The 26465-nt window shown below is 40.8% G+C and overlaps 1 protein-coding gene across 1 annotated transcript in view; it reads right to left on the reverse strand.

Annotated features, from left to right (window-relative positions):
* LOC112673591 (SLX4 interacting protein) overlaps nucleotides 1-23611 on the reverse strand; it is a 183808-nt gene extending 160197 nt beyond the window's left edge. The window contains 2 exon segments of the mRNA XM_035705383.2: nucleotides 6095-6150; nucleotides 23473-23611. Coding sequence (XP_035561276.2) covers nucleotides 6095-6121 — 27 coding nt within the window. The 5' untranslated portion in view covers nucleotides 6122-6150; nucleotides 23473-23611.
* Nucleotides 23612-26465: the final 2854 nt, after the last annotated feature.

Here is a 26465-nt window from a genome sequence, read left to right on the forward strand (position 1 = left end):
AATAGGGTACATTAGAAGGAAATTTTTTTAGACTTTGCATCTCTGAGAATGTCTCTGTTCTGCCTTACCTGTCAGAATGGGTAAAATCAAAAACACAAAAAACAAGTATTGGCAAGAACGTGAAGAAGAAAGAAAACTTGTACTCTGCTGGTGAGAATGCAGTCAGTACAAGAATTGTGGAAAACAGTATGGAAGTTCCTCAAGAAATTAAAAATAGAATTACCAGATGATCCAATAATTCCATTACTGGGTATTTACCCCAAAAATACAAAAACACTATTAGTAAATATTAGGTTACTAATTAACTAGTAAAAAAAAAATAGATTTTTACAATAAAATTAACAAACCTAATCTAAATGACATATATACTTCAATGTACCTGACAACCATCACATTTTTCAAGTGCTTATGGAACATTTTTCAAAATAAAAGAATTATGCCAAACAACAAAATGATCAGAAACTTCCCAAATACTTAGAAACAATAAAATATACATTTCAATAACCCAGTGATCAAAAATGACATCACAAAAAAAATGACATCACAGGGGCACCTGGGTGGCTCAATCAGTTAAGAGTCTGACTCTTGGTTTTGGCTAAGGTCATGATCTCAGGGTCATGAGATCAACCCCTGCATCTGCCTCCATGCTGGGCAGGGAGCCTGCTTAGGATTTCCCCCATCTCCACTTTTGCTCTTGTGCTCAATCTCTCTCTCTCTCCTCACCCCACACTCAAAAAGAAGAGGAAAAAAAATTAAATCACAGCAAGAATTAGAAAATGTTTATTTGAAAAACAAAATCTCTAGCAAATACAAATAAAAATAACAAAAACTGCATCTCATAAAAAGAGAGGGATACAATGAAGGCAGTAAACAGTTGTAGAGAAAAGTTTATAGCTTTAAATGTATGTATCAGAAAAGAAGAAAGGCTCAAATTCCATGATTTAAGCTTCCACCTTAAACTGGACAGAGAAGAGTAAATCTGTTTAAAGAACATGTAAGGGAGAAAATCATAAAGAAATCCGTAAGATAGAAAATAAGCACGTGATGTGATCAGCATGGGGTATTACATACTGTATGTTGGCAAACCAAATTTAAATTAAAGAAAACAGGGATCCCTGAGTGGCTCAACGGTTTAGTGCCTGCCTTCCACCAAGGGCGTGATCCTGGGGTCCAGGGGTCAAGTCCTGCAACAGGCTCCCTGCAGGGAGCCTGCTTTTCCCTCTGCCTGCTTCTCTGCCCCTCTCTCTCTGTCTCTCATGAATAAATAAATAAAATCTTTAAAAAAAATTATAGAAAACTAATTTAAAAAAAAAAGTACACTACAGGAAAAAAAAAAAATCAAAGCCAAAAGATGGTTCTCTTGTCTGGAAAGACTGATAAATAAACAAAACCCCAAAAGTATTAATAACTGCTCCTTTGGAAATGCAAATCAAAACCCTATCACCTCGCCCCCTACTAGAATGGCTATCAAAAAGACAAGCGATAAGGAATGCTGGTAAGGATGTGGAGAAAGGGAAACCTTAGCTGGTACTGGATTGGTGGGAATGTAAACTGGTGTAGCCATTATGGAAAACAGTACACAACTTCCTCAAAAAAATTAAAAATTGAACTACCATGTGATTTAACCATTCCATTTCTGGGTATATATCCAAAGAATATGAAATCACTATCTCAGAGATATCTGCACCCCATGTTCGTTGCACCATTATTCACAATAGGCAAGAGAGAGAAACAACCGAAGTGTCCATCAGTGGATGAATGAATAAAGAAGATGTAGCATAAATACACAATGGAATGTTAGCCAATTTAAAAAAAAAAAAAAAAAAGGAAATCCTGCTGCTGTGACAAATGGATAGACTTTGAGAATATAATACACTCTTATAAGTGAAATAAGTCAGAGAAAGACAAATACTGTATGATCTCACTTATATATGGAATCTAAAAACATCAAACTCATAGAAACAAAATAGAATGGTGGGGAGCTAAGTGGTGGGGAAACAGAAAGATGTTGGTGGAAGATGAGTAAGTCCTGGGGATCTAATGTGACTTACAGTTATCAATACTGTTTTGTATCCTAGAAAGGTGTAAGAGTAGAGCTTTAATGTTCACACCACAAGAACAACAAAATGGCAATTATGTGACTGACATGTTAAGTAACCTTACCATGGTAAACATTTCACCACTTATGTTTACTAAATCACTGCATTGTGCACCTTAACCTTACACAATGTTGTATATCAATCATATCTCTGTACAGTGTTGGTGGGCGGGGGGGGGGGGGGGTAAGATCACCCCTTTGGAAGGTTTGAACCAGTCAGGATAGTGGAGAGCTGGGATCCTGATGCCCTAAAGGGATAGAAGAGAAAGGAGAGTTCTGAAGGAACTCATTCCACTTAAGCCCAGAGCTGTGAAGAACTTCGACCTCAGTTCTTTGTACAATGTTCAACACCTATGTACGTATGGGATTTGTAGCTATCCTCATGCAATACTCTGATTTATACAGTAAGTCTGTCCATAATTTCTTGGAGCAGGAACTATTCCATAGTTTTCCCTTCATTCTCCTGATAAACTGTGACCTTCATGAAAATGCAACTAAAAATAATCAATGCTTGTGGACCAAGGGAAGCAACTTGGAAGCTTGCCATCCAACCAGGGCTTCAGCGGAAAGGAAGAGAAGGGAGAACAGTAGGGCAAATACTGGAAAATACTAAAAACACCAACCTTGTGCCAGATTCTGTTGTGGGTTGCAAAGCTGTACTACCCACAAGGTGGTGGAATCCCAAGCCATGACATTAATATGAAGCCTGGTCCAAAACCACTGAAATGCCAATGGCTCCAGTAGAAGTAAACGTGAAACTGCTCAACTGCACTACAGGGCTCAGAAGTCCTGAGGCGCACACGTGTGCGTATGCACATGTATGCAAGCACACATGCACATGCATAGGATGTGACTGAAAATGAGCACACAATTAAAAATTACACACATTGTGGGGCATGGGTGGCTCAAGTGGTTAAGCATCTGCCTTTGGCTCAAGTCATGATCCCGAAGTCCTGGAATCGAGCCTGTTCTGCAGAAGGCCTGCTTCTCCCTCTCCCTCTGCCTGCTGCTCCTCCACTTGTGTTTTCTCTCTCTCTAATGAATGAATAAAGTCTTTAAAAAAAACTGTTCCACACATGAACAATCCAGCAATTTAATCACCAATTTATTGCACACTTAGTAAATAATAATGGAAATAATAGAACCTATAAGTGACTATGAAATAAACTGCTTTAAAATTATAAAGATAAAAGGATATGGGAACATTTAAAAATAAGACAAGTATATTTAAAAAAAGAACTGATAGAATATGAATTTTAAAAAAATAAATCAAGTTCTCAACTGAAAAATATAGTCACTAAAAATAAAGTCAAAGAGTAGATTAAATACAGATTAAACAGGAAACTAAATACAGATGAGAAGATTTTAATCAACTGGAAGAGGTCTAATAAAAATCACTGTGAATGCAGCATAGAGACATTAAGAGAAACAAGAAAAGGCAAATGGCCAACAATACTCATACAAGTCTACTGGAATAGCATTCGTCAGAAAAGGCACATGATGAGCATCAGTAGCAGGTGTGTAGGTCCCCATGACGCTCATGGCCAATACACCCAATCTGGCAGGACAGGATGTCAGACATTCAGAATGGAATCCCAATGCTTGGGTGGTGGGGCTTTTTAGGCTGCATGATTAGCGAAGCACCAGCCCCTTGCCTGTGTGTGATCAGATGTACAGATATAATCACAACATGATGCATACAATCTTCTATATAATGTGTCAGAATGCTGTCTGTATCCCTAACTTGCTAGTTTGAGACTCATGGCTGGAATAATTCCCCTGTCTGGCATGACCTAGGAGCTAAGTTCCAGGCCTTGCTAGGGTAGCTGAGATGGGGCAATATGGTGGCAGAACCCGCTTCATCATTGTGTATGGCTTAGAAATCAAGAGACTCATCTCTGGTATAATTAGGCACCTGAGGTCCAAAATCAGTGGTTGACCAGAACTATCTGACCTACTGGGCCACTGACAGTTTTGGCAGAGCTTTGCACGAAGACAGCCCACACGGACTCTGTCTTGGACAAGTTAATATCACCCTCGAAGCACATAAGAAATTATTGTGAGACTACCCAGAAAACTTAGTATAAGAGTTCAGAGGGAAGCTGGGTGGCTCAGTGGTTGAGCGTCCGCCTTCCGGTCAGGGCATGATATTGGTCCGGGGATCAAGTCCTGTATCAGGCTCCCTGCAAGGAGCCTGCTTCTCCCTCTGCATAGGGTCTCTGCCTCTCTCTGTGTCTTTTGTGAATGAATGAATGAATGAATGAAAGTTCCAGAAGAGAATAAAGAGAATAAAGAGTAGTATCTGAAGAGAAAATGGTTGAAATTTTCCAAAACTGTTAAAAAAAAAAAAAAAAAGATGTGAATCTTTAAAATAAAGATGCAAACTGCATCCCAAGCCAGATAAAACAAAAACAGGCCTATGGCTTGAGGCTTCATAGTGAAAATTGTAAAACATCAAAGACAAAAACAAAATAAAAGTTTATAACCCAGATAACTATGAAAGAAATCACAATGAGACAGGCAACAGACCTCTTGTGGTTACTATTCTCCACAGATGCATCCCCACAAATCTTTGCTTCCCTGTGAGCACATGCTGCTTCTCACATCAAAAGCTGTAGCTGCCCTTGGGCTGGGCTCTTTGAGTGCTCTGACCAATAGAGTACAGTGTAAGTGTCACCTGAGACTTCAGAGCCCAGGTCTTCAAAGAACTGGCAAATTATCTTCTCTCTTCTAGCAACTCTTGCTCTGGACACCATCCCTCAAACACAGACACCAAGCATGGAGAAGCCCAAGCAACAGGGAGTAGCCAGGTGAATGAGAACTGACAGGCAACAATTAACAGCCCCAGGTAAGGTCCCAACCACAGCCAGTAACAAGTGACAGCTATGTGAGCATGTCATCATTGATGTTCCAGCTGAACTGGGTTCCCAGTAATTGCAGCCCCAGCAAAAGTGCTAGAGGACCAAGATACTGCTGTCCCAGCCACCATCAAAAAGAGAAAAAGATGACCCAAATGATACCAGGCAACCTACATAATCACAAGAGAATAAAATGGCTTGTATTAAGCTACTAAGTTTTAAGGTGGTTTTAAACATTAATAACTACAAAATTTCTCGGTTGCAATAACAGATTCCAGAAGACAATGGAAAAATATCTTCCAAGTGCCAAGGAAAAAATAATGCTCAACCTAGGTTTCTATAATCAACTTTCTAGAGTTAAGACAAAAATACATTTTTTAGAAAGACAAATGATGAAAGTTCACCACTTATAATCTCTCATAAGAAATATGATAGAACATGGGGACACAAGAGATAATTGTAAGCAATGAAATTTATATATCCATTGTAAATCTAATAACCCGTGACTTGGTAAAAATAACTACAATATTAATTAGTATCTGATCTGGTTAACAACTGTAATTTGTCTGTTTTGGTGTTCTGAATGTATTTAATATAATACTAGCACAGAAAAAAATGTCAACAGCCAGCATCAGTGAAGGCATCTTAGAGACTTCATACTATTTATAAATTCTTCCCCTCTCAGTTCCCATCACCCCTCACATCTGAGAAGGTCTCAGCCCCAGCCATCAAGGGATAGAGGAGGGATACTTAAAAAAGAAAAACAAAAGAGGACCAACAGACAAGAGACCTCTCTCCTGACATTCACCCACCTGCGGCATTTGCTGCCTACATCATTTTTATCTGCTTTTTCATAATCAAAAATCATGTCACGGACACATATATGTGAATACAATTTTTAACATTAAGCACCAAGTTATGACCAAAGGCATCTTACTGAAGACCTGAAGCAAGAAATTCCCATAACCATATGAACTATTTCTTTTCTCCCCCATCTCATTCTTAACATGCAAATCTTCAATCACCTAATTTTAAGAATAGAAGGCAAGTTCAGAACATCAGCTGTCAGTGAACACAGAACTCAGTTATATTAGAAAATGATTAACCATTTTAAAGAAGACTATTAAGCACTACTTACTTTAACAGCAAATTTCTTTGACGCCATGGATTATTGATTCCAGAGTAATTACAGACCTTTAATAGAAGAAAAAAAGTTATAAGCAAGTGTATCAAAATCTCTATATAATCATATATAGGAGAAAGTTTGGCTGAATAATCATGTAACAGTAAGCATTTGCAAGATAAACATCTACTTTTAACTGGTCTTAAAAATATATTGGGGGCCCTGGGTGGCTCAGTCAGTAAAGCATTTGACTCTTGATTTCAGCTCAGGTCTTGACCTCAGGGCAATGAGCTCATGCCCTACATTGGGCTGCAGAGTGGGAATGGAGCCTACTTTATAATACATATATGCATACATATTTATACATATAAACATAATATTCAATCAGTAACTTAAAAACCAACAACAACGGAAAGCACAGGCTCAGGTGCATTCGACCAGATGTTTAAAGAATGAACACCATTGGGGCACCTGGGTGGTTCAGTCAGTTAAGTGTCTGACTCTTGACTTTGGTTCAGGTCATGATCTCAGGGTTGTGAGATACAGCCCTTCATTGAGTTCCATGCTAAGCATGGAACCTGCTAAGATTCTCATTCTCCTTCTCTCTCTCTGCCCCTCCCCTCACAAAAAATCATAAGAAACAATACATTTATAGTACTGTATTATTGGGGAAAAAAACCAGTGATAACAATAATAATGATACCTCATATATAAGTAGACCCACACAGTTCAAACCCTTTACTGTGCTCAGCCAGGCCAACTGTCCTCTCTCACCCTCGTGTAGAGAATTATCTTTTGAAGAGAGTAAGACAGAGGATCTTTGGTATGGAAAGCACCAGGCACAGCATAAAGTAGGGGATACCCTACAGAAAAAAGAGAAAATTAAGGGAACATTAACAAACTGTTTGATATGCATGTTCCCCAACCTGTATGTCCCTTATGATGGTTAATTTTATGTGTCAACTTATCTGAGCTAAGGGATGCCCATATAAATAATAAGATATTATTTCTGGGTGTATCTGTGAGGGTGTTTCTGGAAGGAATCAGTATTTACATTGATGCACTCAGTAAAGTGGATGGCCCTCCCTGATGTGGGTAGTTATCATTCAATCCACTGAGGGCCCAAATAGAACAAAAAGGTACAAGAAGGATGAATTTACTATCTATGAGTTGGGATACTGCTGTCCTCAGATTTAAGCACTCCTGGTTCGCAGGCCTTTGGACTGAGAATGAATTACACATGGGCTTTCCTCGTTCTCCAGCTGGCAGACAGCAGATGGTGGGACTTCTCAGTCTCTATAATTGCAAGAGCCAATTCCTATAATACTTATACTCCTTCTATTAGTTCTGCATCTCTTAACTAATACACCCCTCTACCCTGCCTAGCTTCTCCAAATAGGAGACTAAAACCGTTCAGGGAACTGGACTTAACCTAAAGGTATGATCAATAAGTAGTAACACCAGGGATTCCCCAAGGAAACAGCCTAGACAGATGGCTCCAAAGTGAAGCCCACACCCACAAGCCCCACATCTGCATGCAGAACTGACTTCCATCTTTTTAATATTCCACTCTCAAATAAAAGGAAACAAGTAGGAATCACCTGTTGTCTAAGGAAAGACTGTCATGAAAGAACACAAAACAAACAAGAAAAAAAATACTTGGCCAAAAGTATTGGACTATGCATGGAGAAAGAAACCATTTTCTAAAAACTATCATTAATATCAGGGAGATAGGAGACATTGCAACCATAAAGCAATAAATATAATAACAAAAAAAATAAGAAACTTTCAGAAAATAACAAAATGATAGCTGCAATAAAATACTTAATAGAAGTGCTAGAGGACCAAGTTCAGTAAGTCATTCAGAAACTTCAGCAAAAACAAAAAAGATGAAAAATAAGAAAGAATAAATTAAAAATTAAAGGACCAGTACAGGAGGACTCATATATGAAAGGTAGGATGGAAACATCTCATATTAGGGCATATATCACAGTAAAACATCAGGCACTGGAGATTTAAAAAAAAAAAAATTTTAAAAAAGGAGTAGGAGGTAAGTTAAAAGGAGTGGTAAGTGAATGCCTGGCTCCAAACGGCTCAAAGCAACTCTGGAGACTAAAAGACAATAGAGAAATATCTTCAAAATTCTAAATAAAATTGTCTCCAAACTCCAATTTCATTTAAAACATGAGGGGGAGGGCAGCCCCGGTGGCTCAGAGGTTTAGCGCCACCTGCAGCCCAGGGCGTGATCCTGGAGACCCGGGATCGAGTCCCACGTCGGGCTCCCTGCATGGAGCCTGCTTCTCTCTCTGCCTCTTTCTCTCTCTCTCTGTGTCTCTCATCAATCAATAAATAAAATCTTAAAAAAAAGAAAAAACAAAAACATGAGGGGGAAGGGACATTTTTAGATATATGCAAGGGGTCTTAAAAAATTTAAGTCCCATGCATCCTTTTTCAGGAAGCTACTGAAGATATGTTTTGCCAAAATGAGGAAATTAATCAAGAAAGAGGAAGATACAGGAAACAGGAAGGCCACAATAGGCAAAAGGCAGAGGAAATCCTAGAATTTGGTGAAAGCCCCTGAATGAGATCACGGGCTAGACCAGGAGAGAACCATGAGTGCAGTTTACAAGTCTCCAGGAGATACATCTTCAAAAGCATCTGCAAGCATGCAAAATCAGAAAATGGTGGAGAATATGAGATTGAATTAGAGCAGGAACATGGAAAGCTAGGCAACTGAAGAATAACAAGACAATATTAATCCTAGGATAAACAAAAACTTTGCAGAAAATAAAAAGAGTAGTTCATACACAGCTCACTTACAGCTAGCATGTGTAGTCATGATAACAAACACTGAATCTTGACCTAAGCAATGTTATGCTTACAGTAATATTATGAGGATGGGGAATATGTGTGTATGTGCATATTATACAGCAGGGGCATAGGAGCTAAACTGAGCCAGAGCTCCCATTAATACTAAGCAGACTTTTCAGAAGCAGAGCCTAGGGCAGCCCGGGTGGCTCAGTGGTTTAGCGCCACCTTCAGCCCAGGGTGTGATCCTGGAGACCCAGGATCAAGTCTCATGTAGGCTCCCTGTATGGAGCCTGCTTCTCCCTCTGCCTGTGTCTCTGCCTCTCTCTCTCTCTCTCTGTGTCTCTCATGAATAAATAAATAAAATCTTTAAAAAAAAAAAAGGCAGAGCCTAAATAAAATCAATATAAAACAGTTACAACTTCCACCACAACAGGAAAAATTTAAGCAGAAATTGAGCAAGTAATTTAGTGATATGGACCTAATCATTAAGTGCTAAATTTGGCTCCAACACGAAGAAGAGCAAGTTGAAGAGAGTTGCTCTGGAGGAAGGAATGAAGTGAAAAGGATGCCATAATTCACAAGCTGTATACATGGAAATATTCATCTGTTTCTTTTTTTTTTTAAATAAATTTTATTTATTCATGAGAGACACAGAGAGAGAGAGGCAGAGACACAGGCAGAGGGAGAAGCAGGCTCCATGCAGGGAGCCCGACATGGGACTCGATCCCAGGTCTCCAGGATCATGCCCTGGGCTGAGGGCGGTGCTAAACCGCTGAGCTACCGGGGCTGCCCTCACGTGTTTCAATTGTGTGCACAGGTACATAGAGCAACACTGTACAACAGAAATAGAATGCAAGCCACAGATGTACTTTTCAATTTTCTTGCAGTTGCAGTTAATAAAAAAGTAAACAGAAATAGAGGAAATTAATTTTAATAATATTTTAATTTAACCTAATAAATCCAACACCTTAGTATTTCAGCATGTAATCACTATAAAAATATTTACATTCTTAGTGTTTGAATTTAGGCTTTGAAGTCAGCTGTGTATTTTGTTTCCAGCACATCTTAATTTGGATTGGCCACATGTCAAGTGTTTGACACCAGTGATCAGTGGCTACCATAATGGACAGTGCAATCTGAGAGTATCTGGTTTCATTACCAAAAAAAAAAAAAACACTTATTTTTGTGTCCCAGATCACGAATTTAAAAAATAGGGAAATATCTCACTCAAAATTATCAAAAGGATTAAATAAAATGATATATGAAAACCCCTGATGCAATCATTTATAAACACTAGGCACTTGAGCAGTGTTAACAATTGGTCGGTGGTGATTTAAAATCTGGTAATTTTTTTTTCCAAAATGTGATAACCTTTGATTCTACTTTAAGACCTTATTTATTTTGTTTTTAAGATTTTATTTATTTATTCATGAAAGACACAGAGAGACAGAGACACAGGCAGAGGGAGAAGCAGGCTCCTCTCAGGGAGCAGGATGTAGGACTGGATCCTGGGACCCTGGGAGCCCAAGTCAGATGCCCAACCACTGAGACACCCAGGCATGCCAGATTTTATTTATTTTGAAAGAGAGACATAGAGAGCATGGGGTGGGGCAGAGGGAGAGGGACAAGCAGACTCCCTGCTGAGCGCTGAGCCCAATTGAGGCTTAATTAATTTCACAACCCTTGAAATCATGACCCAAGCCAAAGTCAGACACTTAACCAACTGTGCCACCCACAGTTGGTTCTATTCTTTTAGGCAAAGATATCTTTATCCAAACCCCAAATCACTTTAATTATTCATTTCTATTCTCTGAATGATCTAGTGCAAATGATTTAGAGAAATTCTGAAGAACATTCACCTAGTAACCTCATTTAGAAATAGGTGTAAATGGAAAAAAATAAGTTCTTAGAGAATCAGGAACACATGTTTGGAAACAACATTTATAAACGTTGTCCTGCAAACTTTAAGTAGATCTCTCTGTTATTTGAGCCTGATAAACACAAAATCAGTCCCCTTAAATATACTAAATTAGGTCTGAAAAACTTCTGCCAAGAATTTAGGGAATCCTCCACTGAAGGGTGCTTAAATTTTTCAGCTGACAGAGAAAAGGGAAAGAACATTTTGTCAGCAAGTACCCAACCAAACTGAAGCTTAATTGTACACTGGTTTTCCCATATGTCCTTCCTTTCCTGAAGGACAGGTGGACCACACCAAAGGCTGCAGCAAGGCTTTCAAGCCATATCTGTTAGATTATAGCCCATGTTACTGTGAAGGTTACATTTTTTCAACTTCACGATAAGGTTCCAGTATTCTTTTTTTAAATAGTCATTTTTTTTTTCTTTTTGCTTTTATCAGTAAAGAATAGCTGCATTTTTAAAGGACTGGATTCTTCAAAAAGTATCATCAGGGCAGCCCCGGTGGCGCAGCGGTTTAGCGCCGCCTGCAGCCTAGGGCATGATCCTGGAGACCCTGGATCGAGTCCCACGTCAGGCTCTCTGCATGGTGCCTGCTTCTCCCCCTGCCTGTGTCTCTGCCTCTGTGTGTGTGTGTGTGTCTCTATGAATTTAAAAAAAAATCTTTAATAAAAAAAGTATCATCAAAGCCCAATCTCAAAAGTATGATCTGTAAGAATGTAGGACTGAACAGTATATATTTTTATATAAAATAATATGGTCCATTAATGTAAAATTAGGCCACATGGGGAAAAGGAATTACATTATATATTTTGCACATATATTTTTTCTTAATTCCCTTCACCTATTTCATATTTTTACATTTTGCTTATTTTTAATCTGTTTTTTAGTATCATGTGGCATTCTGCCTCTCAATGTATATAATTTCTTCATTTGTTTCCACAATATTTGAAGGCTCAACAAGTCACAACTTTAGAGCTAACTTTAGAGTCACAACCTCACAAACTATCTACTCTCAGCTCTGCCATCTATTCCTCTAAAAAGTATACTTGTAAGACCAGGCCAGGGTCTCACAGCTGAGGGTCAAGGGTGAGAGAAGAGTCCTGTCAACTCGGCGAAGGGTAAACGAATACCATCTGTCAACTGCAGAACTGCCAAGGTCGATTGTTAACTGGACTATCAAGGTATGTGTACCCTCTCTCCTTCAAATCCCCTTTCCTCCCCCACCCCACATTCCCACCCAGAAGGTACAAGATCCCAACAGAGTAAGACTTCAAATAGAGCTACATGAGTGGCATTTCTCTCTTACCAATGAAGAGGAAGGAAGTCTACAGCTAAGGAAATGTAATCTGCATTAATTTAACTATTGTGCTATGTGACTGCATACATCTTCATAAAAAAAAAAAAATAAAGTCCACCAACATAAAGCCCAAAACACATCTGGATAGCCAATGCATAGACCCTGAGCCTGCAAATCTGCTAAAGTCATTTTAGATAAGGAAGACACATTTTTTTTTTTTTTTTTTTTTTTTTGCTTCATTACACCATTAGGGACAAGTGCTAGAAATGAACTTAATAGTGAAATAAATAGTGAATTCCCAAATATGGTTAAAGCACTATTACCTACCCTGGTAAGAACAGGTTCTCAAAGGTGAACCCTCAGAGTACTGCTTTGACACTAGAGGGTACTTAAGAAATGTCTGTTGGATGAAGAAATATTCCAAATAGGAGTTGAGTCATTTATGCACCCAACCATTTTATTACGGAAATTTTCCAAAAAGTATATTGAATCTTTATGACTTTCATAAAAAAATGCCACATGGTGAATATTTGATATTCAGAAGAAAGTTATCACCTCTTAGGGCACTGGGCAATATACATATTAATGCCCCTCAACAGTGGAACCAGTGAGATTTTTGCCAGCTCTCCTAGGCTATCCTTGAGCGACATGTCACAGCGCCTGTCTCCCAAGGCTCCCTCTCCCCTCTAGGTTCTGCAACTTAATCAGATAAGGCTAAAAGCCTAAGGGACCAAGTTTGTTGGGATAATGGGGTATTTTCCTAGCCTCTGTTATATGGTTTTGCATGGACTTCAGTGTGAAAGAAATAAAATGGCTGTTACCTTAACTTTAGGGTTTCTGGAATGATGAAATGACTGAGTCATGGTACAGAGAACCATGTCCTCTGGATTTGAGCCTCAGCATTTAAATCTTCCTATCTCAGTAGGGCAAGACTGTTACACAGGTGAGTCTCAGGTCTCTTCTATTTTTAAATCTTTGTGATCGAAAATCCAACAGCAGTTCAAGGAACAAATAATACCAGTTTACAAATCCCTCCAGACAAGAGAAGAGGGACCCTACCCCCATAAAACAACTCATTTTATTAAGTCCTGACAGCCAAACCAGACAAGGGCCACATAAGGAAAGGAAAATCACAGCCAATTCTACACATGAAAATAGAGGCAAGAAACCTAAACAAACAGGAGCAATTTGGTTCTAATAACATATAAAAAATATGCCAGAACCAAGCGACGTTTATCAGAGGAATGCAAGGTTGGGTTAATATTAGAAAAATCACCACACTAAAAAATTAAAGTAGGAATAAAAACATATGGCCATTTTAATAGAGGTAGGAAAAAATAAAGAACAACATTAAAAATCTGAGAAAAGAAATTTCTTAATCATAGGGGTGCTGGCTGACTCAGTCAGAAGAATGTGTGACTGACCTTGGGATTTTAAGTTCAAGCCCCATGATGGGTAGAGATTACTAAAAATAAACTTTAAAAAGTTTCTTAATCATAAAAAAGCATCTATAAAAAAATATAGCAAACAAGCTTCATGACAAACTATTAAAAAGAATTTCTCTGAAACAGGTAGAAAATGTCAATTTTTAAATATCTTTTAAACTAGCAATCCCATAAATATAAAACATCTAGGAATAAACTGAATAGGAAATGTGGAAGACTTCTTCAAATTGCTCTTCTAATTTAATGCAATTCTAAGTATAATCCTGAACCAGGAATCTAAGAAAGAGCAAAGGGCACTAAGATAACTTGTAAAGGAAAAAAGAAGTCAAGAAAAACAAAGGAGGTGGGTTGTCTTACCAGATACAGCAAAACTACAATATTACAGTAAAGAAAATAATATGAATTGGCAAAGGTTAAACAGGCTGAAAGGACAGAAAACAAACCTACACACTATGGAAATGGCTGATAGAAGTCGCACTGCAGATCAATGGGAAATGAAGAGATTACTCATTCAATAAATTGTTGTTGAACAACTGTTTATCCATTTGGAAAAAGATGAAACGGGATCACTATTTCACGCAACACACAAATATCAATTTCAGATGGACTAAAATGTAAAAAAAAAAAAAAAACAGAACCTCTCAAGAACATTCTCAAGAACTCAAAGTAAAGGGGAAGTTTTTTTTAACTGAATACAAAAAAAGTGCAAACCATAAAGAAAAAAGAATGGTGCATATTAAAATTAAAACTTCCCTACAGACTAGATGAAAATATTTGTAATTCATATATCCATCAAAAGTTTTAGAACTAGAAGTTACAAAGAACTCCCAAAATCACCAATAAAAAAACACAATCCAGTTAGAAAATGGACAAAAGACATGAACAGATATCTCATCTAAGAGGATATACAGATGGTAAATAAGCACATGAAAAGATGCTCAACATCATTGGCTAGCAGAGAAATGCAAATAAAACCCCAATGAGACATCACTACGTACCTACCAGAATGGCAAATTAAAAATAGCAGTAACACCAAATGTTGATGAGGATGCAAATAAAATGGATCTCTACATCCTACACTGCCTGTGGGATCATAAAAGTGGTACAGACACAATGGAAGAGAGACAGATTTCTTATAAAACTAAATATGCATTTACTATATGACTCGAAACTTTCACTCATGGGAATTTATCCCAGAGAAATGAAAACCTAGGCTCACAGAAAAATCTGTATGCAAATGTTCACAGCAAACTTTATACATAATAGCCCCAAACTGGAAACAACCCAAATGTCCTCCAAAGGGTGAGTGATTAAACAGATGGTGGTATATCCATACCACAGAGTATTAGCAAAAAAAAGGAATGAACTGTTGATACAGGTAACAACTTGAGTAGATCTTAAGAGAATTATGCTAAGTGAAAAAAAAGACAATCTGAAAAGGTTATATAATGTAGAATTCCACTTATATAATATTCTTGAAATAACAAAATTATAGACATGAATAACAGATTAAAGTCTGCCACAGATTAAGGATGGAGGAGTAGTATGTGGCATTACATAAAGAGGTAGCAGGAAGGAGCCTATGGCAGTGTTGTTCCAAACCCTGATTATTGTTGGTACTGGTTATGTGAACAGACACATATGATAAAATGGCACAGAATTAAATAAATACATGTAAACTGCTTAAATGTAATAATAAACTCTGCATATTGTACCAATGTCAATTCTCTGGCTTTAATATTGGCACTATAAGCATGCTATTGTTACTGGGGTAACCTAGGGAAAGTTACAGAGGACTCCCCCTTTTTTGCCCACCTCCTGTGAATCTACGATTATTTCAAAATAAAAAGCTTAAAACTTCTCTTCATCAATAAACATCATAAGGAAATGGGGAGGGAGGCACCGACAAACTGGGAGAAGATATTTCCAAGACATATAACCAGCAAAGGATGACAATCCAAAATTAAACAATCCGATAGAAAAACAGGCCAAGGTGGTATCCAGAGCAAGGTACCCATCTCCTAGCCATGTCTGCAGGTCTGGCAAGGTGGTAGGGAGTAGAGGCAGAAGAGTTTCCTGATCCCTTCTATTACTCATGCCTTTACAACCACTGTGCAACAACCAATTATGACTCACCCTCTTATCTCCCCATTGGAGGGAGGGAGGTATGTCTCTCACTATTCTTTCTTAAAAGCTGAAAACCATGAAGTTTAAATACAGAATGACCATTTATTAGCGAATCTGGGGAAAGCACAGACTCTGCTCTCTTACTTCAAGCACACAACCCATCATCTGAGACAGAACAGATGACAGTCAAAGATGGATCCATCTGCCTCCCATGAGAAGGAAAAATCATTACTTGATGATGCCAGAAGTCCCAGACCCCAAAGAGCTGGTTATCCTGAAGGTCTCCACAACCAGAGGCTTTTAAAATACCACCCTGCTGCACCTGGGTGGCTCAGTCAATTAAGCTTCTGCCTTAAAAAAAAAAAAAAAAAAAAAAAGCTTCTGCCTTCAGCTCAGATCATGATCCTGGGGTCCTGGAATCAAACCTGGCATTGGGCTCCCTGCCCAGTGGGGAATCTGCTTCTCCCTCTGCCTCTTCCCTACCTCATATTCTCTCTCTCTCTCGCTTTCTCTCAAATAAATAAAATCTTAAAAAATAAATAAAATACAACAAAAATAAAATAAAATAAATCCTGTTTCCATCTTTGCACTTCTCTATCCCCAAAGCCATCACTAGAGGTAACTGAGCAGGAGTACTCTATTCAGTATTACTGGCTAGGATCTCACACATTTCACAGGCCCTCTGTCCAAACCTCAATCTCAAGGCTCAAGCAACTTCACAGCTTCATTGCCCCCACATAGCCACCTCCACCGTGCATCCTTGAACATGCAGCTCTAGCTCTCACCACCTTCACCCACACAGCAGTCCTGGAGAATGATATCCTCTCGCTCTGAAGGGGACTTATCCTCGCAAACCCAACTCAGACACCATCTGCTCCTTAGAGGCCTCTTTAAGTCTCCAAAGTGAATCACTTTCTTCTCTGGGCCACATGGGCACCTCACACCACCACTACTCTCATACTCAACTCAGCAAATTACATATAACTCTGGTCCTCAGTCTCTCTCTCTCCTTTGTCTGACCATAAGTGTCTTGAGGACAAGGTCCATCCCTATCTTCTTTGACACCTGGTGCAGGGCACAGGTGTGCATCCAAGGGTTGCTGACTTGAGCCTATTGATGTTACAAATAAGGGGCTCCAGGCTATTTTTATGTTTTTTAAACTTCTACTACCTATTTAATCTAATAAATCCCTACTGTCACCAAATCCCAAACTCTACACTAAGCTTTCTTAAAAAGAGGTCAAAGCACTTTGGACCTATTTCAATACATAAATAACACTTAAGTTGAATGTATCATGCAGCCTAAGTTGAACAAGTTGCAAAACACATAAATTTGTAAACAGAAGATCAAAGTGTTTCCTCTTGAAAATAACGGGCAACAGATCAGAGGTACTGTTGAAGTTTAGGCCATAAGTGTTAGTTTTTCACTGCATGATTTTTCTTGTTTTTAAAAAGTGGAGATTCTAACATTCATTTGAATGGAGAAGATTATTGGCCTCTGTATTCATTCAATTTTAAATCTGGGAAAACCCTGAGGTTTTTCTACACTTGCTTTACTGATCATTAAAACGTAAATGTGCAAACACACACAAAAAGCAAGTATGCACCTTAAAAAAACTACTTTCCTAGGCCTAAAGTTGCTTTCAAGGAGGAGCAACAAGGGGTGCCTTATTGAGCATCTGCCTTTGGCTCAGGCTGTGATCCTGGGGTCCTGGGATCAAGTCCCACATTGGGCCCCCCCACAGGGAGCCTGCTTCTCCCTCTCCCTATGTCTTTGCCTCTGTCTCTGTATCTCTTGTGAATAAATAAAATCTTTAAAAAAAGAAGAATCGGGATCCCTGGGTGGCACAGCGGTTTGGCGTCTGCCTTTGGCCCAGGGCGCGATCCCGGAGACCCGGGATCGAATCCCACATCAGGCTCCCGGTGCATGGAGCCTGCTTCTCCCTCTGCCTGTGTCTCTGCCTCTCTCTCTCTCTGTGACTATCATAAATAAATAAAAATTTAAAAAAAAAATAAAAAATAAAATAAAAATAAAAATAAAAAAAGAAGAATCATCATCAACAAGCTCAGTGCCTGGGGTTTAAAGCATAATAACAAGTCTTGCTATCTATCAGAGCTTCTAGTTGAAGTCCAAGTTCAGTGGAATTTTTAGTTTATTGCCTGATTTTAAGAAGTTCAGGACAATCTCCAAGAAGATAAATTTTCCAAATATCTGAAAACATAATTTACATAAGTATACTGAGAAGTTAGGGTATATTATAAATCTTACAAATAACATCTCATCGTCTATTCCGCATTCTCAAGCCCACTTTCTCTGGCCTGAAAACAAGCATTCTTTTCATAAAGAGGAGACTTTGATAGAGTATGACCCTACCAAAAATATGTGTGCATTAATGTCTTTTTCATAGAGACGGAAAGATCCTAAGATCCTTAGGAAAATTAGTTTTGGGAGGGAATGGAAGTAGATTAAACATTATCACATGATTGTCCTGTCATTTAAATACACAGCAGAGATAAACGCTAATAAAGAAAGTCAGTGACCTTCTAGATTATACTGTGGGAAAATCCAAGGCACTCTGAAGTTCACATTTGTCTTCTTTTTACATTTGCTGGCCTGTGTCATAAACCAAAGCAACCACTCCAGATTAAGAAGGCTAGAAATTAACTTTAGGTTTCTAATCTCTGGATTTCAAATTTTATCAAGAAAATTATTATACTTCCTTTTCTCATCTTAAAAAGGTTGTGCTAACTATAGGAGCAACAGAGAAACAGAAAAACAGAGAGAAACAGAGAAAAACAGGAGAAACAGAAAAACAACAAAGGCCCTGGACACCTAAAGGAACAACTATAATTCAAGAGTAAGAAATAATTTCATTTCCTGCCCATTCAATCTACTTTTATCACAAAAAAAAAAAAAAAAAAAATCACAAACACACAAAAACCAAAAAAGAGTATCAAGGAAGGAATCACAAACTTTAACAAAATACCAAGGGAAATCGACAAATGAGCAAAGATCTTGCTGTTGACAACTCAGATAAAGCTTAAGAAGGCAACTTCATTGTAAGAAAGAATTAGCTTTTCCTATTATTCCTATGGTAATTGTGAATGCCAGAATCAGCTTGTAGAAAAGGAAAACAAAACAAAAAACAAACAGGGAGTCTCCAACAGTAGAAGGAGGATAATGCAACTGACAAAAACATTTGGGCTTTTTTTTCCTTTTGTCTTTAAATGTCAGTCAAATACTGAAATCCCCTATCAAAAATAATTCCACAGAACAGTCTTATCTTTCAGTCCCTCTACACCCTTCAACCAGTCAGTTAGCCCAGGATCTGGGCCCCTTATTTCCTGCTGTACCCACAGAAAATCCTCACTGGTCCTGGCATAGGATGCTTCCCTAATAGGCAAGATCTAATTTTTATTTAATCCTTTGTCAGAAATAGATACTGGCACCTGCTCATGCGGTGAGCAGTCTTCAGGCTCTAGTAAAAGAGAGATGCATTCAAATCTGCCTCTTAAAATCCTGTCATACTCTATGACTTCAGACAAGTTATTCAATTTCTCTAAGTTTTCTGTTTTCTTGTCTATGAAGTGGGATAATAAATGAGTGTCTACCTAGAGATCCTTTCAGAACTACATAAGATCTGATAGGTAGTACCTGCAGAGTTCCTGAGACATCAGTGGTTGTGATGTGGGAAACAAAGGCAGAAGAGAAATTATTAAATTTCCTTACTACCAACAGCCCATTGACAAGTCCTCAAAACAGGCAGCGTGACCTTCCTCTAGAGGCTCAACTGCCTTGATGTTGACACTTTGCGAAAGGCAAAAGGCAATCTTAGCATGAACCCCAGGAACCAGTAAGTCTACTTTAACATATAAAAATTCCTTTTGGAAACTCTCTTTATCTCTACCCTCCCCGCCCCCCAACAAAGACACATGTTGGCAATCATCCTACAACATATGACCCACTGATAGACATCTGAAGAATCTCATGACTGAGTTTTTACTAAATGGTAATAAATGACTTTTTCCTAACAATAGCTAGCCCCCTCAGGATCCTGGAAACCTTATTTCCAAAATACCTGAGAGACTTATGCTGTCCCTAATCCCCTACCAACTTGAAAGAATATAATGGGCCTCTCCTCAAGACCCCAGGGCAGGTCTTTGTGTCCACAGGTCCTGTCCTGTGCTTTAATAAAATCACCTTTTGCACGAAGATGACTCAAGAATTCTTTCTTGACCCGCGCCTTCAAACTCTAACTTTCTTCCATCAGTTACTCAGTCTCTATTAACCATAATCATTATAAACATTGCAGGCATCAAGAGCAACTAAGCAATCCACTTCGTATCCCAAGTCCCACCCTGATAACAACGGTTTTCCAGTCACCTTCACAGTACAAAAAAACCTTTTGATAATTATTAATGTAATTGTCTTAAAATCTAATCTTTTCAACATGAAAACCATAGAGATGGATTGCGTATCTTTCTTTGGTTGCTCCTTTGGGGTAGAGTTACTAAGAGAGCAGCAGGAGGGAATTTGGCAGGGGAAGGGATATGATGGAACTGTCCTACATTCTGACTGACACTGTGGTTATGAAACTCAGTGCATTGGTCAAAATTCATGAAAGTGTATACCAGAAAGAATGAATTTTACCATAAACAAATTTAAAAATAATTTTTTTAAATTTTTATTTATTTATGATAGTCACAGAGAGACAGAGAGAGAGAGAGAGGCAGAGACACAGGCAGAGGGAGAAGCAGGCTCCATGCACCGGGAGCCCGACGTGGGACTCGATCCCGGGTCTCCAGGATCGCGCCCTGGGCCAAAGGCAGGCGCCAAACCGCTGCGCCACCCAGGGATCCCTAAAAATAATTTTTAATTGCAAAACAAAAAATTCAACCTTTTCTACCTAGAGAATCAACATAGGGACACAAATGAATTTAAATGTCCAAGATGTTATAACAGCAAATTCTATATATTATTCTATAACTAATGTAAGTCAAACCCAATCTTAGTTACCAGCTCTGATTTATTCAAGCACAAAACGTCAATACCATAATAACCAGGAGACACTGCCTTTCTGTAACAGAAGCAAAGACTTTAGAAATGTACCCATACCAACACTAAATGAGTGGTACTCTCCACTTAGATGTCTACTCTGTTACCTAGTGGGCAGGTTTCCTAGTGTGCATCCGTTATCATTTTCAATCTCCGAAAAGTAATATACAAAGAGTAGGCTTTAAAGATTTAACACAGTTTAAAATGATTAGGCAGGTACATATCAAGAGCTACAACTGAAAAGTCAACGCATGCATTTTACATTTTAAAAAAGCCATCACAGGGATGACTGGGTGGCTCAGTGGTTGAGTGTCTGCCTTCCACTGAAGGCGTGATCCTGGAGTTCCCGGATGGACTGATCGAGTCCCTTATCAGTCTCCCTGCATGGAGCCTGCTTCTCCCTCTGCCTGTGTCTCTGCCTCTCTCTCTGTGTCTTTCATGAATAAATAAATAAAATCTTAAAAAAAAAAATAAAAAGCCATAACACGTTTCATAAAACATTAATTCATAAACTGACTGAGGCCAAGGTTAAAAATCCCAAAACATACCCATTTTACCACTGGCATCCTCTGTTCAGTATATATAGAAGGCACGGACACACAAAATAATTGGACTTTTCCCCCCTCCTGGAATCCCAATAAGCTGGAGAACAAAGCAATGTGAAAAGGGGTACTGTGAAAATAAAAACAACCTCAAAGTCCTTCAATTGATGAATGTGTACACAAATCACAGTACATTTAGCAAGAGAATACTACCTAGCAATTAAAAATAACTATTGATACTTGCAACAAAGAAGGCTCTCAATCCTGAAAAGACACCAGCCACTCTCCCAACTTCCACCAAAAACCAGCACTCTTAAGATTCCTTTTAGATAAGCTAAGAAATGCAAACTTATCTATAGTGACATCTATGGTGACAGAGAAATGAGTGGTTGCCTAGAAGACAGTGACTAGAAGGATTATAAAACTATACAAGGAAATTCAGGGGAATGATGCTGCTCCTACCCCATCCCACCATCCCCACTTTCAGAAGCAGGACTGAGAATTCCTGAGACAAGTGAGATTTAGAGTTCTCATTACAGGAAGACAGAAGAGAGCAAGATGGCATTAAAAAAAAAAAAAAAACAAAACAAAACATGGGGAATAAAAGCGCCCAAGGTTTTCCAAGTCAATACTGAACTGCTGAAAACATGCAGGCTTTTGAATTCAACTTGTAATAAATTAAAAGTAAAATATGCGCAAAGGTGTTGCCATGACTACAGTTATATTGATAATATACCAGGCTGACAAATCCTCAACCTTCTGGAATGCTAAATTGGTACCCTGACATCAACTTGATGGACTAAAAGCACAGGAAAGAGGCTCCTGGGTGGCTCAGCCCATTAAGGGCTGAGGAAAGAGGCTCCTGGGTGGCTCAAGCAGACCCTTGATTTTGGCTCAGTTCATGATCTCAGGACTCTTTAGAGGGGGCCCCGCTTCCGGTTCCACACTGGGCCTGTTGCCTGCTTGGGATTCTCTCTTGGTCTGCCACTCTCGAATAAAAAAAAAAAAAATTAAAAAAGAAAAACCCAGGAAAACATGTTGTATGGTCCACTGCATGTAAAACATGTAATCAACTGACGATGTGTCGTTAACTAAGAAACACAGGTTGAGGGGCACGTGGGTGGCTCAGTGGTTAAGCCTCTGCCTTCGGCTCAGGTCGCTCAGGTCATGATCCCCGTGTCCCGGAGGAGTCCTGCATCCGGTTCCCCGCAGGGAGCCTGCTTCTCCCTCTGCCTAGGTCTCTGCCTCTCTGTGTGTCTCTCACCAATAAATGAATAAAAACCTTAAGGGGGAAAAAAAAATTAAGAAAGAAACACATGTTGAAAAGAGACATTCTCTAGTTCCTGTTCTGAATTAATGTTCCTTGAATTTTAAGGTCCACTCAATAGAAAAGATTCCGATTCAGTGGGTCTTGAGGTGGGGTCTGACACTAAAGTCTCTAAGAAGCTCGAGGGTGATGCCGGTCGGTAAACCACACTTTGAGCAAGACACTAAGTAAGTAACCTGAAAATTGGTCATAAAATTAGCCACCTGGCCTACAAATGTGATGGCACGGGGGACCGAAGACCTAAGTGTCAACTGATCCCTAGTACAGAAAAAAAGGAAGGTGAGGAGATCCAGGAAGAAGCAAAGGGATACTCGTCACAGTCCAGCAGTGCAAACAATCACAGAATATTGCTACTTGCCCAGGTCAGTTAGACTGTAAACTCCATGAAAGAAAAGGGTTGGTTGGTTTGTCTTCTTTTGGTCTACTGCAGAATCCTGATGGCCGAGCACACAACAGGTACTCAGTAACTGCAATGAACACATGAATGACCGGGCAGTACATACACCATTCGTACGTAGGCCATAACTTAAAACAGATTGAGAAGAGACTGTATTTGTACAGACGGCTGTGGGCAGCCACAGGTTGATACGAATACCTGGCCCATTCACTACACTCCATTTTTCCCTAGGGGAAAAAAAAAAAAAAAATTCTCCAGACCCCTACTTCCACTTTTATGCCCAGGTTTTCCACACTCTTATGTCAACAACTCTTTAGCACTTGGAAACAATGAAAAAAGGTGGAAGCACAGGGGAAAGAACTCAGAAAAAGCTTAAAAATCAAAAGAAAAAAAAAAAAAACCCAAAGGGGAGAGAGATGAGCAAACAGCTCGAGGGAAAGAACATCTTCGCTTGTCAGGAGTACCAGGTTCTTACCTATGATAGTAGCAGGGTTTGGGTTCGGGCTTTTATTAGTTTTGTTACTGTCCAGGGTCACAGACGTAGTAGTACTTGGCTGAGGAACTCAGACTCAACAGGGAGCAGGCTCTCCAGCCCACCTTCAGATGCTTTGGGGACCCAAGCTTCGGCCTTACTTCCCCTTTCCCAGGGTCTCCCCGTGCGTTGGTAAAAACGCAGCCGCCGCCCAAACACAAAATGAACGGGGCGGCCTCACAGCCGGCCGGAAGCCAAAACCAGCACCCAAGATGGCGAAGCGCTGGGCGAGGGGCCCCGGAGAGCGCGAGGAATCTACCCGAAAGAAAAATGGCCTCCGCCCGTTTCTCAAGGAGGGCCCAAAACAAAAATGGCGGAAAAGACTGGCTATTCGGAGACTAGGAACGCCGTATGATTGGCAGGTAATGAATCGCGGTTACCCATAGTGCTAGACAGTGGAGGTGATGGAGGGGGTGGGGGGGTGGGGGAGGAAATACGCGTTTCTGTGGTACAGAGCTTCTTGATACCGGGAAATTACTAGCACAAGAATTAGGTTATTAAAAAGGTCGGAAAGCAAAAGTGGCTTTCACGATGCCGGATAAACTTTAAAATAGCGATACGCATAACTTCGTAATTCTTTTGAATTCTCCACAGACTAAAACTTGTGTCCTCGAAGCAGGAAGCAGGATGGGGAGACAGCGCCCGACCTGCCACTTTGTTTAGGGTAAAGTTGCACTTTGCCGACCTCCTCAGAGGCAGGGCTCAGAGCGAAAGCTCCGTGAAGGCGGCCGGCTCTCACTGCGCATGTCCGCTTTCCAGCCCGATCCAGGGAGGCGGGGCCGAGCGAGTCCTTCTCTCCTGGTTTTGGAGGCAATTGGCGCCTGACGGCGAGTCGGCGCCCTCGGAAGCCCGGGCTGCGGAAAACCGTTGGCTACTTCGTCATTCATTCAATAACAGCTCTGAAGTGCGCGCCACTTGGCCGATTCTGTGCCCTGACACGTCCACTTGATGTTATTTAAATTCCTTAGTTGCAACTCATTCGCCGAGACGAACACCGAATAAGCGCCGCCCCCGGCTCCTTCCGGTCTCGGCCAAAGGCTTTCTGGGCTGAGAACCTCGCGAGAACCCGGAGAAGCGGCCTGTGAGCCGCGCCTGCGCCTGCGCCTGCGCCCGCCCCCGCGCCCGCCCAGCGCCGCGCATGCTCCGTGTCCGCGCGCCGAGCGCAGGTTACCAGCACCGGCTGCGGCGGCTGCGCGGGGCCCGGCCTCTGGGGCCAGCTGGCGGCGGCGGCCTAGGGAGGCTCAGCGGCTGGCGGGCAGGTGAGAGCGCTGGCACCGCAGGTGGAAAACCTGCTTTCTGCCTGCCCGGAGAGAGGGGAGGTGGACTTGGTGGTGCCTCCTTCCCCATCTGAGGAAGGTCACTGGCGTCTTCGCTGAAGGATACTTGGGGGCGGGGACGAGGAGGAGGCCGGCTTCTTGGAAAGCTAAAGACCGACACTTAACGTAGCCGCAGCCCGTGTTTGCTGGTGCAGGTGTTCCCGTAGAGGTAGAGTTCTGGGTGTAGACCCCCCCGCCCCCGCCCGCCCCGTGTGCGCGGCCACGCGTGGAGGAGATGCAGGAGGTGTTCCCGCCGAGACACCGACTGCGCCTGCGCCGCCCGCTGCTCGCTGGGGCGCGGGACTGGCCGGCCACGCCCTCGCAGGGAGAGGCCGGGCCGGGCTGGGGCTGGGGCTGGGGCTGGGGCCACCTGACGCGGACCTGGACGTCAGAACTGTTGCACCGCGTGGCTAGTGCCCAGTGTGTGGAAGCAGAAGCAGGGCTCCGGGGACTTGACTTTATGGGGACGGAAATCCTTTAGAGATGGAAACCCCCCGGGTCAGGTTCATCTTTTTCTCGAGTAGGACCATGCCCAGATACTGTTGCTGTGTCGGAGGCCCTCAGTTCTGGCAGTTTGATCCAGTCATTCACTACCCTTGCCCATTTGTGTTTATATTCATAAACAAGTGATATCGGTGACAGTGTGCCGAGTTGGCAGATTCAGCAGTGATCAAGACAGACACAGTCCCTGACCCCCATGGAGCTTATGTTCTAGTGATGGGAGAAGAAACCATAGACAAGTACTCTGATAATGAGCAGGATGTTTCCGGATTATACGAGGTTGGGTTCCCTGGGAAGCAGACTCCAAGGAGGAGATTTGTGGGCGGGACGTTTATTAGGAAGAACTTCTTTGGGTCTCACAGAGGAATAAAGGAAGCAGGAATTGGTGGATAGAAAAAGTTAAGCTGCACTGCAGCCCCAAGGGAACTTTAACTGTGGTACTGGGGTCCACCTGGCTGGTCATTGGATGCCTGCTGTACTGAAAAGAAGGGGAGACCTCCGCTCTTCAACCAAGTCATTCCTGGAAGGGGGCTGACCACTGAGGGCTGTCTCCGCAATCCCAAGAGCTAGGGAAATAACCCTTTCGTTCTTAAAGGGGATCGGGGTGGTACATCATAGCATTCCCCCACAACAGTAGGGCTTTGAAGGTAGTGGTGGGATGTGTTAGGGAGTAATGGGTGTGGGAGAGGGAAGAAATTCAGAGTGGGTGCTCAGAAAAAGGCTGAGTAGGTGACACGTGAATTACAGCTGAAGCACAAGAATGAGCTACCCTGTGCAGGACAAGGTGGGGGAAGATACTCTGCTTTTTGCTCTGCACTGAGAATACAACAGAAAACAAATGGCTGCTACCTTCTGTTACAGTGGGTGGCTGTTACTGGTTCTCATACCTATTGACTCCCTGCTATGACTAGAGATGGAGTACGTAAAAATAGATGGGAACTAATTCAGAGGAAGAGAGAGGAGAAACTGAGAGGTCCAGAAGTTTTGAAAAATTAGTGACTTTTGGTAAAGACTTTTAATCTCTACAGTTTGTTTTGTTTTGTTTTGTTTTTGGGGGGTTTCCTGCTCGCATACAGCAGTTAATCATGTTTTATTTGGATTGTGCCTTTCTCTTCTCAA

Source organism: Canis lupus, chromosome 24 (genome assembly GCF_003254725.2).
Source record: "Canis lupus dingo isolate Sandy chromosome 24, ASM325472v2, whole genome shotgun sequence".
NCBI lineage: Eukaryota > Metazoa > Chordata > Mammalia > Carnivora > Canidae > Canis > Canis lupus.